The sequence below is a fragment of the Athene noctua genome, chromosome 4, assembly GCF_965140245.1.
Source record: "Athene noctua chromosome 4, bAthNoc1.hap1.1, whole genome shotgun sequence".
In the NCBI taxonomy this organism is placed as follows: Eukaryota; Metazoa; Chordata; class Aves; order Strigiformes; family Strigidae; genus Athene; species Athene noctua.
In genome coordinates, this window is record NC_134040.1 from 59,839,199 (window position 1) to 59,854,245 (window position 15,047).

Here is a 15,047-nt window from a genome sequence, read left to right on the forward strand (position 1 = left end):
TCTTTTTTGCAATGTTTGTTAACACTGGGTGACAGTCATATTGCAGCCAGTCCCCTCACCTAATCTTTATGATAGTACTTACTGAATAGTGGGGGGCAGGCATGATGGTAGACTTGGTGAGCCAGGACATCATTCTCAGTCCCCTGTTCCGTGAGGCTAAATTTCCTTTCTGCTGAGATCATCTGTCAGTCTTACAAAATAAATAGCTTATGTTTTTACAGCAGTGTGGCTGTCCTAATGTATTTATCCTCCAAAGATAAATGCAGAGTTTGCAGTGTGCAAACATGAGTTGCTCCAATCCAAGGCTTCTAATAGATTTAATCTTTTAATTAATCCTTTAATTGTGCCAGTGAACTCATGCAAGCTTGCTTTTTAGCTCTTGGATGTATGTAGGAGTTTACTGAGAGGATGGGGTGACTTATAACAATGAATCATTTATAGGAATCATTATCTTCTGGGTTTGTCCCTGATCAAAATAATAATAGTAATTAAATAAAATGCTGTTTCTCATCTTCACATAAGAGAGCTCTTGTCTGATGGTATTTCTTGCTTCTTTGTTTGTATGTAGCAAAAGTTCTAAGTCTCAAGTTTACTGATTTATTTTCTTTCCATAATCTGTTTTTTTTTTTCCTACAACGTGGTTTGGATTTTTATGAACTAATATTAATACTAATATATTAGTATTTTAAAATACTAATAATCCATTCTGTATTTCTAGGAATGAGATAGTTAAAGATGATGTCTCTTAGAGATAGTTATGTTATGAATATTCAGCTTCTACTGGCTTGTTTTTCTAAGGGCTTTCACTGTAGACTTCCAGAAATGGCTCTATGAGCCAGTAATACAAGAAGAACCATATAGGAACTATTCCTATAGACCACAGATATCCTCTCTTTGTTTCACACTGGACATATATATTAGCCATGTATTTTGCATTATTCCATGATACAGAGTTAGCGGTAAAATGATTAGGTGCGTAACTAGTTCAGAAAGCTCTAGAGGTTCACGTATTGGGCTCTTAAAGACTCTATCTTCAGTGATGATTTCTCTGTGCACTATTTCCATTGAGCTTAAATGGAGCAACGTGCTTTAAAACAGAAAAACATTTTCTGTTATCAGGCTATATTTATTTTATATGTGATACTTTGACGTTAACACTGACACTGAAAGATGAAAATATATGCACATGGCTTGTATATATTTGAGTCTTCAAGGTCTCATGGCCTTAACAAAATTTATCCTTATGTTTAAGTTCAAGCATGTACTTAAGTGCTCTGCTAGACTGGCTCATTAAAGAGGAAGGACAGAAACGTCCTGGATACAATCTAACTGAAGTCACTTGAATTGGCCTGCGTGTTCTCTTCTTCCAAGCTAAATCAGAAATAGTCACGTTCAAATGGCGTGTGTATGCCTTTCACCTTTGGACGATACTAGAAAAATATTTATTAACTGAAGTGGAAGCAGCTCTGGTGAAGTAAATGGCTTGCAGTTGCTTATCTCTAGAAGGAATTTGCTTTATAAATAATAATCTTGAATTATTGGAGAAGTGCTGTGGAATCTGAAGGCTAGCAAAACTGCAAAGTGCAGGGAGCGACCATTTGTTTTTATTTTGCTAAGGCTTCCAGTGCTCTATTTTTTGCAGCCAGACTGAGGTTTGCTACAGGGAGGGTGATGCTTTAACAATTTCTCATATGGAAGGAAAACATTTGACTTTTTTTTTTTGTCTTGAGACTCAGCCTTGGTATGTGTTTGTGTACAGAAATAAGCCAAATCACTTTTGTTTACACCCCAAAAATAACACTTTTTTCTTATTGATCATTGTAGGGAACGTGAATAAACAGAAAGTGTTAGATGAAAGATTACAGTGGTATAGGTATAGAACATTCCATATTAAAATACTCATTTTTTCTGCAGATGTATGTTTGAAGATATTTCATGTTATGTCTTTTATCTTTTTTGTTGAAAATAACGAACAAAGCGACCAGCCCTGCCCCTGACCTGGTTTAGCTTACTGCTAAGTACATTTATCCTTGACCTGTTAGGTACTGGTACATCCTGAGCTGAGGGCAAAGTGAAGATCTGAAATAACAGTTTATCTTATTGGAGTATGGGATGGTTTTACAAAACAATGTTTGCTGGCAACAATTATTGCTATAAAATTAATGAAAAATGTTGAGTGCTGCTAATATTTAGATCATTTTAAAACAGCTAATTTGGGGAGATAAATAGGCGTTGTTGCAAAGTAGTCACTTACATGAATAAGCAGTCACTGAATTAGAAAACGTTTTTTGACATACTCTGTCACTGAGATTTTTACCTATGTCTGGTCTGCTCTTAAATTTAATTATTTTGCAATTGCATGAGATTTTAATTACTTTGACGCTATTTTTCCAAATAAATCATGCAGTTTAATTGTCCTGGTTCATAGGGCATAAGATCTGCAAATGTCCATTTAAAATATGTTTCACTGATTTGTGATTTATGTTATTTAAAATACTTTGAATCACTTCTGTTCACATTAAATGATCACAGTGTTTTCATGCACAGCATACAAACAGTGTGTGCACTTCCTTGAAAATGCATTACAGTATTCTGTTGTAATTCTTGGATTTCTAAGTGTATGTCTTAGTTTGTGGTTTTGCATTAATGTATTAAGTTGGCAAAATCCCTTTTTGTTTCAGTGCTTGACTGGCGAGGAAATTTTTTCTTTGCATGGAATACCAAACAACAGTCATGTATCAAATTCAAGCTTCCCTACAATATGTCCTGCTGTTTTGCAACAGCTAATTTTTCACCCGTGCGATCATCAGGAAGACTTTGTGGATACGTCTAAACCACATTCTTTACAAGGTTAGTTAATATTAATTGCATTAATACTATGACTGGAGTGGGGTTTTCTTATGGGAATAGTAAGCATTTATCTATACCTAGCAGGAGTGTCTTGTTTAGGAGAATATAGTTGTAAAGTCGGAATATAAAATCCGGTTTTAGGTTAGTGGGCTATGTAAACAAATATCCTGTCTCCTGATCTATTAAGAATGTTTTAAAGAAAGGTGAAAGAACTGAGTAGCTAGTTATGGAATAATTTGCCCATTACATGAATAATGGCTTGTGCCTTGACGCATAAGGACTCTTGCAAATAGCTGGTTAATAGGAGAGAAGATGGGAGTGCAGAAGGGAAGTTTGTGCAGGTGATTTGCAGTGGGAAATCAGACTTAATGGGATGTGTGTGTATCAAGGCAGCTCAGAGTAAAATTATTAGGGGACTGCATTTGAGTGGAATTATTTGCAGGTGGGAGTCATGACATCCGAGGAGCCAGTGACTGTTTTATTGAGGAAAAATGCTCATATTGAAAAAATATGAAACTCTGACTCCTGCTTTCATGTCATCTTCTGTGCTGCCCCCTCCACATGCAACATCATCGCATGGCTGAGTGGCCTTAATCTTGCTTTCTCTTATTTTTCTCGCTATTATTTCTGTACTTACTGTGCACAGAACTGTACAGTGCAGTAAAAAAACGTGGGACAGGGAAGATGTAGCTGGTTAATGAAGTTACTTGTTGCACTGTTAAGTATCAAATATGTAATGGCCTATTTATTTGACTCAATATTCCAAACAACTTTATTGTTCCAAGGAATTAATCTGATTTAAAGTTAGAAATTAGAATGTTGGATGAGCAGGTGCCCAATGTCAGTATTCATGAGTAGAGATACAGCAGGTTTTTTCTTAACTTTTGAAATATTAGTATTAATAACATTCTGATTAATATAAGTGATGATATTTATTAAGAATTATAGATCATTCCTAAAACTTATCTGTGTCAGTGAATAATTAGAATTATATTTCATTAATCACTGAAACCATGGCATCAATTATCATGGTTGTTCTAGATTGCTTGTATCACATGAGGGTACATATCATCAAGGTGACCATAATATCTGCACAGGAGGGTTGGATCGGTCTTTTTTGTTTGTTTTTTTTGTTTGGGGCTGTTTAAGTAGGTTGTGCATGGAAATCTTGACATACAGTTAACCTTCTAAGCTATTTATGCTATTCCACTTGTTTGTTTTTTTTTAATCCTGCCAGCTCAGAAGTAATGTCCAGTAGCCAGATAAGCAAGGCAGCCTTCTCCCTGCCCCTCTCTTGGCTGCGGTGCAAGAAATCTGCAAGACCCATGGTTAGGGTATTTTAAAACCACAAGTGTATGAGGCTGTGACACACAGTGGTACCTATTTTGAAAGGCCCAGTGCCAAATGCAGATGTTGATTTACACACACTCCCACCCCATCACAGAATGAATCTGTATTGTGGCAGAATTGAGACCAGCTGATTTGAATTACTGACTATGAAGCAAAATCCTCTATGTATGTTTCCAGCTGTGCTTATGTGAATTTTCTGCCCAGGGACTCCCACACACTTAACAATATTCTGTCTTCCAAAATATGAACAGACAAGACATACAGAAGAAATTAGTACATTAAGCTTTACGGGACAGATACTTGCAATAAAAAAAAAAAATGCTGCCGAAGCAGATTAGAAGTTAAAAGGCAGCATATAGCATGTCTTTTGCCTTGGGGTTTGTATAACTCATATCTAACCTAACTGACCTTTTGAGGCACACTCATGTGCCTCCCTTTCTTGCTTCTCTGAAAGATGATAGGGAGGTGTATAGAGCTGCATGAAATAGCTGGAAATGCCCAGTGGCATTCTGTCTGTCCAAGATGAACAGATTCAGTGGTCTTCTGCTTGGCTTCTTCAGAAAGGTATTCATACCCTAATTTCCTCTTGATCCCAGGACAGGGCTAAGGAAGAGCTTGAGCTTGCCTCAGGAAGGCCCAGAGCATTCCTCCCCAATTCTTACAAGGAACAGTGCTGAGCAATGGTGCCCTGAAGGGGGCATCTTGCATTCCTGTCAGGTTTTTTGGTTTGGGTGGGTTTTTTTTGACTTCTGTGGCTTTGGATATCTTGGCTGTCTCTTTGTTGGGGCTATAGTTCTAGAGACAGAAAGAATAATGGTAGTTGGCAAAAGCTGACTGTGCCACCAGTCTCAGGGGAAGAGAGTGTGTGTCTTTAGTGCATCCCTGCTCTGATACATAAAGTCAGACTAGTCAGCTTTGAGATGCATGGACTCATGGAAAGCTTAGCGTAGATAGAGTCTTAGTGAATAAAACCAATTTTAAGACAGTGGTGCATGCATGATATTGTGAAATACAGTCCATAAAGCAGGAACTTTGGCAACATGGGTTGTCTTGGAATGTTACCATGTTATCACTTCCCCCTCTCCACGCCCCCCCCCCCAAGTTGTGGTACTTTTCTTGAAGTACCAGTTCCTGTAATTATGTGGTAGTTATTTTGTTTGTTTGTTTCCTTTCCAATTACACTTCAGGTCTTTCTGAACTCAAAGAAAAACTTGTCACAAGGCCCAGGAGTTTCCTGGAGAATGTCTAAGAAAGATCTCAGATTATTTTATTCCTTTAAAAATTGTATTAGTTTTAACTATTCCCCATACTACCGAGGCTCGTTGCAGGATCTATAAAATGCCTAGGATGGATAATAATTTATTCTTTCATTGTCTGAGGTTATTTAATCGATTATTTTAATTCTTCCTCATTCTTCCACTTTGGGTGAGTAAATCAGAAACAAAATATCAGTATGTAAAATCCCAAGTTCTTTGGGCCATCCAGATTTAGTACAAATAAAAGTAAAATGACATCTATATTTTGGCACCCCTAATCTTTGATAAATCAGGAATAAGAAAGGCTCTTCCTTGTACTTTTTTTTTTTTGGTGACAAAAGGGGATACTACATACCAGTGGATTAGAATATGTACCTACTTGTGAGCACAGTTCCTTTAGTACATTGAGACATCTCCCATTGCATTAAGCATACAAAATGGTCACAACTGTATCATTTATAACATGTACTTCAAGTTAAGTGTCCCACTATGTTTTGCTGTTTTGAACAAAAAGTACATTTAAAATGTACATTTTGCACAGAATAATGTGTAGGAGTTGTCTGTATACTAAACTGAAAGTGACTCCTGCTTCTATAGTAATCCCAAACTGTAAACACTAGTTTGTGACTCATGATGGCATTGGAAGCTCGTTTGTTTATTATAGATTTGATTTCAAAAAGATACAAGTTCAGTTGTAATTTATTTTAATGGAAATTAATCTCCTGTATAGATTAGTGGATCTACCCATATATAGTTGTGTGGTTTTCTCTCTCCAAAATGGCAAATTAACGTTCTAGTTGGCAATGATTTATCTTCTGCAAATGCTTTAAATGTTTCTAATGCTTTCTGTTCTTGACATAATACAAAATTCATTACATATAAAAATTGTGACACTGTGCAAACAAAGTAGAGCCATTTCAGTTGCAGGTGAGGAATCTAGTTTAGTGTGTTTGCCGATTGTATTGTAGGAAGGTTAGGATGCAGATTGTAATCTGATCTGTTAGTTTTTGCTCTGCAGAAAGGAATTTATGAAATCTTCTCTACATGCATTATTATAAGCTTTACAATATGTACCTTTCTGGATTATACCGAACTATTTTCATACAGCAAACATTGTGTTGGCTTTGATTATTATTTGTAGGTAATTTTTACAGACAAGCCCACTTTCTGTGTGGATTACTTTGTGATTCTGTGACATTGTTTAATTGCAGTATTGTAGACCTCTTCAGTGCAACCTCTAGAGCTTTTCTCTGTACTCACAGGGACTTGAGATGTCACTGGGAAAAACGGTAGTTGTGCATAGAGGTACAACTTTGAGATACTTATGAAGAACAGCAACCCCACCCCCATCCTGTAATTCAGAATCCAGAATAATTATGGCATGGCTTCGTTCAAGTCCTGGTATCTGAACTCTAAAATTCTGAGACTATGCTTATGGTGAAGGAAGCTAAGTTACAGTGAACCCTGGTGCATTTGCCACTTCTTAGAAAAGGCTTTCCCCATTATTTACCTAAATCACATCTCCATCTTTTTGAACCTAGAACATCTTTTTTTTATATGCTTTAATTTCTCTATTATACTTGTCTCTATTATCAGCTATCTGCTACCTCACCTGTTGGATAAGCAGTGGTGGGCAGCATTTTTAGCCAGCAGAACTACTTTGCGTTAGACAGGGAGAAGGAGCATTAGGAACAGAAATTTACCACCTCAGGATGATTTGAAGGAGTCATCTTTTATCAGGAAGGATTTTTTTGGATCTAGCACAGCCAAGACAGCAGACTTTCAATCTTTGAGTTGTTTAGGAGTAAATGGCGGTTAGATCTATAACCCTGGAACTAATAAGAATTTTTGTCTTATGTCTATGCTATGGCTACTTTGACTGTTGGCCTAAGCCTTTAATTTTTACTCTTCACTGACTGTAGAGACACCTGATTTATACTATGAGCAGATAGGCTATCCCAGATCTCTCACTAGCACAGTTTCCATTTTTAATATGGTAGTCCCAGACGATGTTTCCAGATACTTATTTTCCTTAGATATGCATTTTAAGTATCCATGCATTTTAAGATTTTTATATTTGTGAAGTATAATTTCAACCAGGGAATTATTATTTTTCCCAATTCCATGCCTATTAAAAAAAATTCCAGCTGTTAAAGAAATCACAAACAACCTGAAGTGGGTGTTATACTAAAATATTTTCTATTTCTGCTTGTTTATCCACAGTTTGGGGATTTGGGTTCCTGGCTGTGACTATCATTAACTTGGCATCTCTTCTGGGATTGATTTTAACTCCCCTCTTAAAGAAGTCATATTTTCCCAAGGTTTTAACCTACTTTGTGGGCTTGGCCATTGGTACTCTTTTTTCTAATGCAATTTTTCAGCTCATTCCAGAGGTAAGCAAAAATTATTTGGTTTGCATACCAGTTACTAAAGTGTATTAATTTTAGAAGCATGCTGCAGTGGGGTTCTGCATGTGGGTTGCAATCTCCAAAGAGCTGTGGGTGAGCTTCAGTGCCATTAGCTACCATGTCTTTCTGACTGGGTGAGCAGAACCATTAAGAGCGATGTCTAGTTGTGCCATGCAAAAGACCAAGGACTGTTCTGCCTCTAGACAGAAAGAGAAATGCATTGGATAAAATTCTAGTGAACTTTAATGTGCTACAGGTTAGACCCTCCTCATCTTGCACATTGCTACTACATTCCACATATAAAGTTCTACTAAATTAAAACACTGTTAACATTTAATCCAATTTAAAAAAAATATCTAAAAGATCAGGATCTTTTGTAATTTCAGCCTCATGGAAAGTCATGGTCAGTAGAGAGACCGTCTGTATTTTAGAGGAGTACCTGTTGGGGGTTGTGTGTGTTTGTTTTTCTGGAAATGTACTGAGATTGCAAACTAATATGCATTGCTTTTTTCTTCACTGTTAGGCGTTTGGGTTTGACCCGAAAGTAGATAATTATATTGAGAAAGCAGTTGCTGTCTTTGGTGGATTCTATATTCTCTTCTTTGTGGAGAGGATTCTTAAAGTGACATTGAAGATCTATAACCAGGTAACAAAACATATCACTAACTGAACAAGCCTTGCCTTAAAGTACGTGTTATAGTTTAATACAATGTTGGGTTTTTTTCCATTTTATCTGAGGAATTCAGCCTTACCATATGTTCTGATATATCTGTTTAAAATCTGTATTTTTGGATAGGGGAAGCAATCTCACTTTTTTGAGGGGGTTATAAGCAGAGCTGGGAATAGAATCCAGATGAGAGCAACTGACAGCAGACCACACTCAAAATGGCCAAGTTGTTGCTGTGCTAGATAAACACATCAGAAAAAAGTGGGAATATATAAGAGCTGGAAAGACTTGAGTCTGCCCCTGGAGCTCCACTTTGGGCAGGAGAAGTCAATGTGATTTATATGCCTTCTTAGTCATCTGTAAAGTGTAACTGTGCTGACAGTGCCTGAATCTCACCTTCAGTAACTTCAGCTCTGTGTTTCCCCATGCTCTGGTACACAGACCTGCTTTAGTGACACTGCAGTTATCCCTGTTGCACAGTGCTCTGCTTTCTACTCATACATCTGAGTACTTTGCTGTGTACTCAGATGAGAGAGGCTGAATTTGTCTGAGAACGCCCTCTCAAAATTTTTGGTCCTCTCTGCTCATGTCTTGTGATGAAAACTGTCCTGTCTTCCTACTCTTACCTCACTTAAGGTCCCCCCTCCCAAACTGTTGCTGATATTGAAGATTATGAAGATCAACTGGCCCTTGTTTGTAATAACTGCACCAAAAAAAAAAAAAAAAAAGAAGAAAATTACTTTGTCCCACTTTATTTTTGGGAACAGTTGACAAGTCTGATAAGCTCTATTTGACATGCAGCCGTAAATAAGTAGCAGGTGTTTATCACTTATGGTCAGGTGTTCAGCTTGGAAGGTTCTGTATAAAGGTATAAACATGAAAAATCCCCACAGGTATTCTGATTAACTAAGAGATAATTTAAGAACTTAGATACGTTTGGAGTTAATTTAAATGTTTACTGCAGCCCATTTAAACATTTACTTGGTGTTGAAAGCAAGGCAGCATGAATAGGATGCCCCCACCTTTTCCTTTTTTGGTCTCTATTTTCTTAGGTTTGTTATTTTACTTTTGTTTTAATTAGCTACCTTTTTATTTATTTGTCTAATCTAGACTAGCCATAATGACTCCGAAAATGGTGAACAGAATTGTTCTCAGGATAAGACTAACCCGCCCAAACCACTATCATCCAGCAATGGGGGCACATGTTATGCAAATTCAGCCGTCATAGAGAGCAATGGAAATCTTGGTTTTGACAGCATCAGTGTGGTCTCAGCACAGGTATGAAAATTGTGTTACTTATTTTATCCCTGCCAATCATGTTAAGCCTATCTGAGGGGAGAGTTAATATGAATTTTTATTACTTTTGTCAAGTGTTTGTAAATTTACAGTTTATAGCTTGCTTGAGCCCTATGAAAAAAATGTGGGGATTTGAGGCAAACTTACAGAAGCTGAATGATGCATTCAATTTGTAGCCAATAAAAAAGAGCTAATTGATATCAGTGTTGGGATGGGTACAACAGAGGTATATATTCAGATAATTCAGTTAATTTTGGTTTTGTTGTTGTTACTGTTTTGCTTAAAGAGTGATAGTGTGTTTTAGTGTTGATTCATATTGTGTTCCTGACTACATAAAGTGTGACAACCTGATTCCTCCAAATCGATGATTAATGAAGAAAACTAATACAGTAACTTTCATGCAGTATATTGTGAGCACTGCTTGTGCTAGTCCAGTATATTTGGATACTGTGGGAATTATGGAGGTAATATGTTGAGACAGAAGCCATTCCTCCTGGTTTAAGTATTATTCTTTTTCAGATTTGCTCTCTCTGTTTCTCTGCGTTCATTTTTATACTACAAATACAACTTCCTTCTGTCTGAGAAGAAAACAGAAGCAGAAAGAGAAAGTTGGTGTCCTTCTTTATTTCTTTCCTTGTACTGGGAGGAGCAATACTGTCCCTTATTTTAAAAAAATAAGAACACATAGAAACAATTCACTGATGGCTAAGGCAGATTTTTATATAGTAGAGATTTCTGTTTTACCACCCATGTTCTTTAGACAGTAAATTGTTTGTGGTGAGGAGGCAGAGGCAGGCCCTAACAGCTGGGAGAGAATCTGAGAGATCTGCATTGACCCTGCAGGCTCACCAGGGCATTTGATGCACACAGTTTAAAGTACCAAAATTGTACCTGTCCTTGCTGTAGAAATGTCATGAATTGTCGTGGATACAAATGTGGTGGAGAAGCGTGCTTAGTAATTAAAATTGCATGGGCACCAAGACGGAATTAATATTATAAATGTGCCTAAACTGTATTTTGGAGATTTATAAAACATACCAAAGAACCCTCCACTGTCTGCAGAGGCAGTCAGTATAAGAGTTTTTCTGCCCTGTTTACCAGAATTTTTATCTGGACCTATTCCATTATTACATTTTGGCTAGCCATCTGCTTACACATAACAAACACAACAAAATCATACCATGTATTATAATAATAAAATGTAACTACATAGCATTTATTTCTAGCAACTAGTTTAGATGCAGTGCTTGTGATCATAAAGTGTTGTAGGTCACCCCAAGATCCTTTGTGGGATACTCATACATCTTTTACATTGTCTTGACTTTAAGAACATAAAATTTCACAAAGGCTCTTCTCTACTTATTGTTCGTATGAAAATTCACGCTTTCCATTCTTTCTTCCCCTCCATTTCTCCGAAGCTGGGAAGAGAATATGTTGTATTAAAACCTCCTAAAAGTAACAGTGTAAAATTCACTCTGGAGCCAAGGCTGGTGGCAAGGAAATCCCAGTGGCAGATAGCCCACTGCTGATATTGGAGGTATCAACAAAAAAGCCATCATTATTCTTTTCCTTCTCCAGGCAGGTTCAGAGGGGACAGATATCCTTCAGAGTCATCAGGGGGCAGGGGAGGGCCAAGGTGTCTGAGGGATTTTGGGGCAGTTATAGTAGTGCCATGAAGGTAGATAATGCATTTAACTTTACAGGCATTTGCTGTTTATGAAGGAACCATTTGGCATAAGCCAACACATACCTAATAGAATTTTAATGTGTCCTTGTAAGATAAAGCTTATTAGAGAGGGCAAACACAACCAATTCCTAGAAACCCAATTCCTAGTTTTTAGACTACAGTTGTTCTGCATTTTGAAAGATTGGATGAAGAAAGTAATTTTTAGAATTAAATCAATACTGTTCACCTAAATTAATTGCAATTACTTAAAAAAATTTTAAAAGTACATAGATAAAACAACCCAAACCTCAGCACATTTTGAGTCAATTCTGTTCTTGATTAATTCAACAGCTAATTCTTAATAACATCTTGTTACTCAGTGTTCATTTTCTTCACAGATGCATGGAAAGTTCAGCACGTATATTTGTAAACTATTTATTTCAACAAAAAAGCCCTTCAGGTTTTTATGTTTGTCATACATATGCAATGCTCAAGACTGTTATTGGAATTCTGAGCTGTGCAGCTGGTACCAGAAAATGTTTTTTTTACTTAGTTCTGTGTCTAAGCTAGTTATGCCCCCACAGCCCTCAGAAGAGTGTAGGCACACACATGGTTCCCACATAAAACAAATGTGCATTGATGGGAACAAACATAAGTAAGTATGTACAGGTGACATTTTGCACATTTGTATCATCTGCTCAGTGTTTTCATTTCTCTTTTAGGAATTTTCGTCCTAATAAACTCTTTTCATAAAACCATTGATTTTTTGGAGATGCTTGGCATTTGATGTGAGATTTTTTTTTGGTAATAGAAAGTTTTCACAGAACAAAAACTATCACCATGTCTCTTTCTTATGTGTAATAGGAGTTGCTAGTACACCTTTTCAAAATACAGTCTCCTGAGATTAATATTGTTGCTTTATGAGAAAATACTTGCTGGTGTTGGATTTTTTGTGTGTGTGTGTGGTTTCCAAAAGAACGGTGTTCTTTTTTAGTAGTTAAATGAATGAATTATTCAAAATTAAAATCGGTGCATTGTCTCAAACTCCATTTCCTCAGTGAAGCTAGAAACATGCCCAAGAAAGATGTGCTTTTGGCAGAAATCAGGACGATCTACAAAACAATACCTCCATCAATTCTTAGAAAGCTTGAAGGATGGTCACCAGCGAACAAAGAAAAATGTAGGGGAACAGAAGTTAGGCTCAGGGAGCTGGATGAATAGGTGGAAGAGCTTTCTAATTGTATTTGGATTTTCTTATACTCTTTTTAAACTTCTTTTTACTTCCAGTTACCTAATATATGTATTTTATTGGCTTGCTTTTGTAACATTTCTTTCTTAAAGTAAAGTTCAAGTTGTTTTGGTGGATTGAGAGGTCTGTTACTCATAAGTGATCCTATCTCAAACAGAATTAGTATAGGTATAAATTAATCATCCCCAAAATATGATTGGCATTACTTGTGTGTTAGATGAAATGTTGAAAGGAAAACCTCCAAAAACTGAAGGCAAGCATGTAGTACAAGTCTAAAGCCTATGTGTTTGAGTCATCAGGGAAACTCTCCAATTTTTGGATCCATTGCTCATTTTCACACCATAGAAGTATTATTTTAGGGCTTCCTGTGCACTGAATAAGGAGCTCTAAGTGTGCTTTATGGCAGTTGTGGCACTACTCAACCAAAGCATTATTAGCTACGAGTTCCAAGTGGTGCAATAGGCATATGACTCAAATTCCTGTCCTGTCCCAATGCAGCTCCTACATACAAGGATGTCAGATAAGAGTCTGGTGAGCAAATCATCAGACAGAACTTACTGCTCTGTCATTAAAGATCTTGTAAGAATTTATTAATCATTATATTTCCATGAAGTTCAAAATTCAGTTGCCTGGTAGTGTTTGCATTTGATATGACAAAACTAAAAAAATTTGCAGTGTTCTTTTTAATAACTAAGGAAAATTGCTTGGAATAATCTGTGACCTTTTCATGAGGAGGAAGAGCTGGTATTCTACACCCTTCTCCTGCAAGAGAAGAAGTGTATAAATATGTCTGTGGGCACACAGATGTATATACTACTGCTTAACATGTATATATTACTGCTTATGTATTCCAGTAAGTAAGTAAGCTCTAATTAAAGCCTTATGTGCAAATCCCTTTTTTTTTTTTTTTTTTGGGGGGGGGGGGGATATACTATAATTCTTGTAAATGTTGTGTAACTACAGTACATGTGTGTACAGAAATTTATCAGAATGGATCATTAGGATTTTTTTAGAGGAGATTAGTTTGTGCTCCAGGCTAAAATGGCAGTTCCTTTTATCTACTTCAAGTTTTTCATTATTTTGTGGCACCACATGTATAAATTACTTCTACTTCTGGGAGGAGTTACTGAGATCCCTGGTGTGTATGGGCATCACAGTAATATTAGTTTGTTGTTTTCATGCTCTGAGCCTTCAACTTGCACAGGCAGAATTACACACTGCTGTTTTTATTAAACATGTGCTCTGTAGAAACTTATTTGAATAGCTGGACTTGACTGTCATTGCCCAAAATTAGAAATAAAGTTTAGTATCTGGATGTGTGTCTGTATTCACATATACCTGGCTGTTGTGGCTGAGCATGTCTCTGAGAGTGTGATGTACTGTCAGTATGTAACTGGTCCAGATGTAGTTTGGGTGGGAAATACAGATGCCGTCAGTCACTGTGATCAGACCCTTCTGACTCTACATGCTTTGTAGAGGTGGCTGAGGAGGCTGTGAGGAGCCTTGGCACTCTTAATCTGACAGAGACTCCAGGGAGGCATTTGGACCACTACAGTCAGAACTGCTTTCCGTCTCAGCTGAAGGGCATTCGGGTAAAGCTTTGTAGTCAGAAGAATGATTGGGCCCTGCATGTTAACTTGTTGGAACAGAAAATGTTTGCTGCTGCTACTTATGCCTTTTGCTTCTTGGACCAAGCATTTTGGTCTTTATATGCAGTAGTGTTTTATTTTATGCTTGGCATTCATTTAAAGACAGAAGTGCGATTCACTGGCTTCTTTATTCAGTGTTTTATGAAATTGCTCTATTGTGGTTTTTTTTTTCAGGAAGAGGCCACCCAAGGCAGCTTATGCAAGTGTCTTCACGGGCGTCCATTGTCCAAGATTGGGACCATTGCTTGGATGGTAACACTGAGTGATGCTGTACATAATTTCATAGATGGTTTGGCTATTGGTGCTTCTTTCACTTTATCTCTGCTTCAAGGGCTTAGTACCTCCATAGCCATCTTATGTGAAGAGTTTCCACATGAACTGGGTAAGAAACTTCATTCAGCATGTTGTTTTCTATGGAAATCTCTGTTGTAGGAGGCTGTGCTGCCCAAAAGTTGGCATAGGTAGAAAGTTTAGACAATTTAATGGGGGGAAAAAAAAAATATCAAAAACTTCCCAAGCACCAAAATGCATGTCTAGCACAGGAAGTTCCCAAGCACAGGTGGGTGGAAGCTGGGTTTATATATTAGAGACCTATTAATTGCCCTGTTCATGTATGCTACATACACTGTTGTGTTAATTTTTTTTAGATCATTATA

At 37.0% G+C, this 15,047-nt stretch overlaps 1 protein-coding gene across 5 annotated transcripts in view; it reads left to right on the forward strand.

The window, feature by feature from the left end:
• SLC39A8 (solute carrier family 39 member 8) overlaps positions 1–15,047 on the forward strand; it is a 34,454-nt gene that overhangs the window by 15,473 nt on the left and 3,934 nt on the right. For all 5 annotated transcript variants that reach the window (XR_012633490.1, XM_074903996.1, XM_074903997.1 and 2 more), the window contains 5 exons: positions 2,682–2,850; positions 7,680–7,849; positions 8,388–8,510; positions 9,642–9,809; positions 14,566–14,773. Coding sequence is in view for 4 of the 5 variants with exons in the window: in XM_074903996.1 (XP_074760097.1) it covers positions 2,682–2,850; positions 7,680–7,849; positions 8,388–8,510; positions 9,642–9,809; positions 14,566–14,773 (838 nt within the window). In the remaining variant the exon portion in view is untranslated. The remainder of the gene's footprint in view (positions 1–2,681; positions 2,851–7,679; positions 7,850–8,387; positions 8,511–9,641; positions 9,810–14,565; positions 14,774–15,047) is intronic.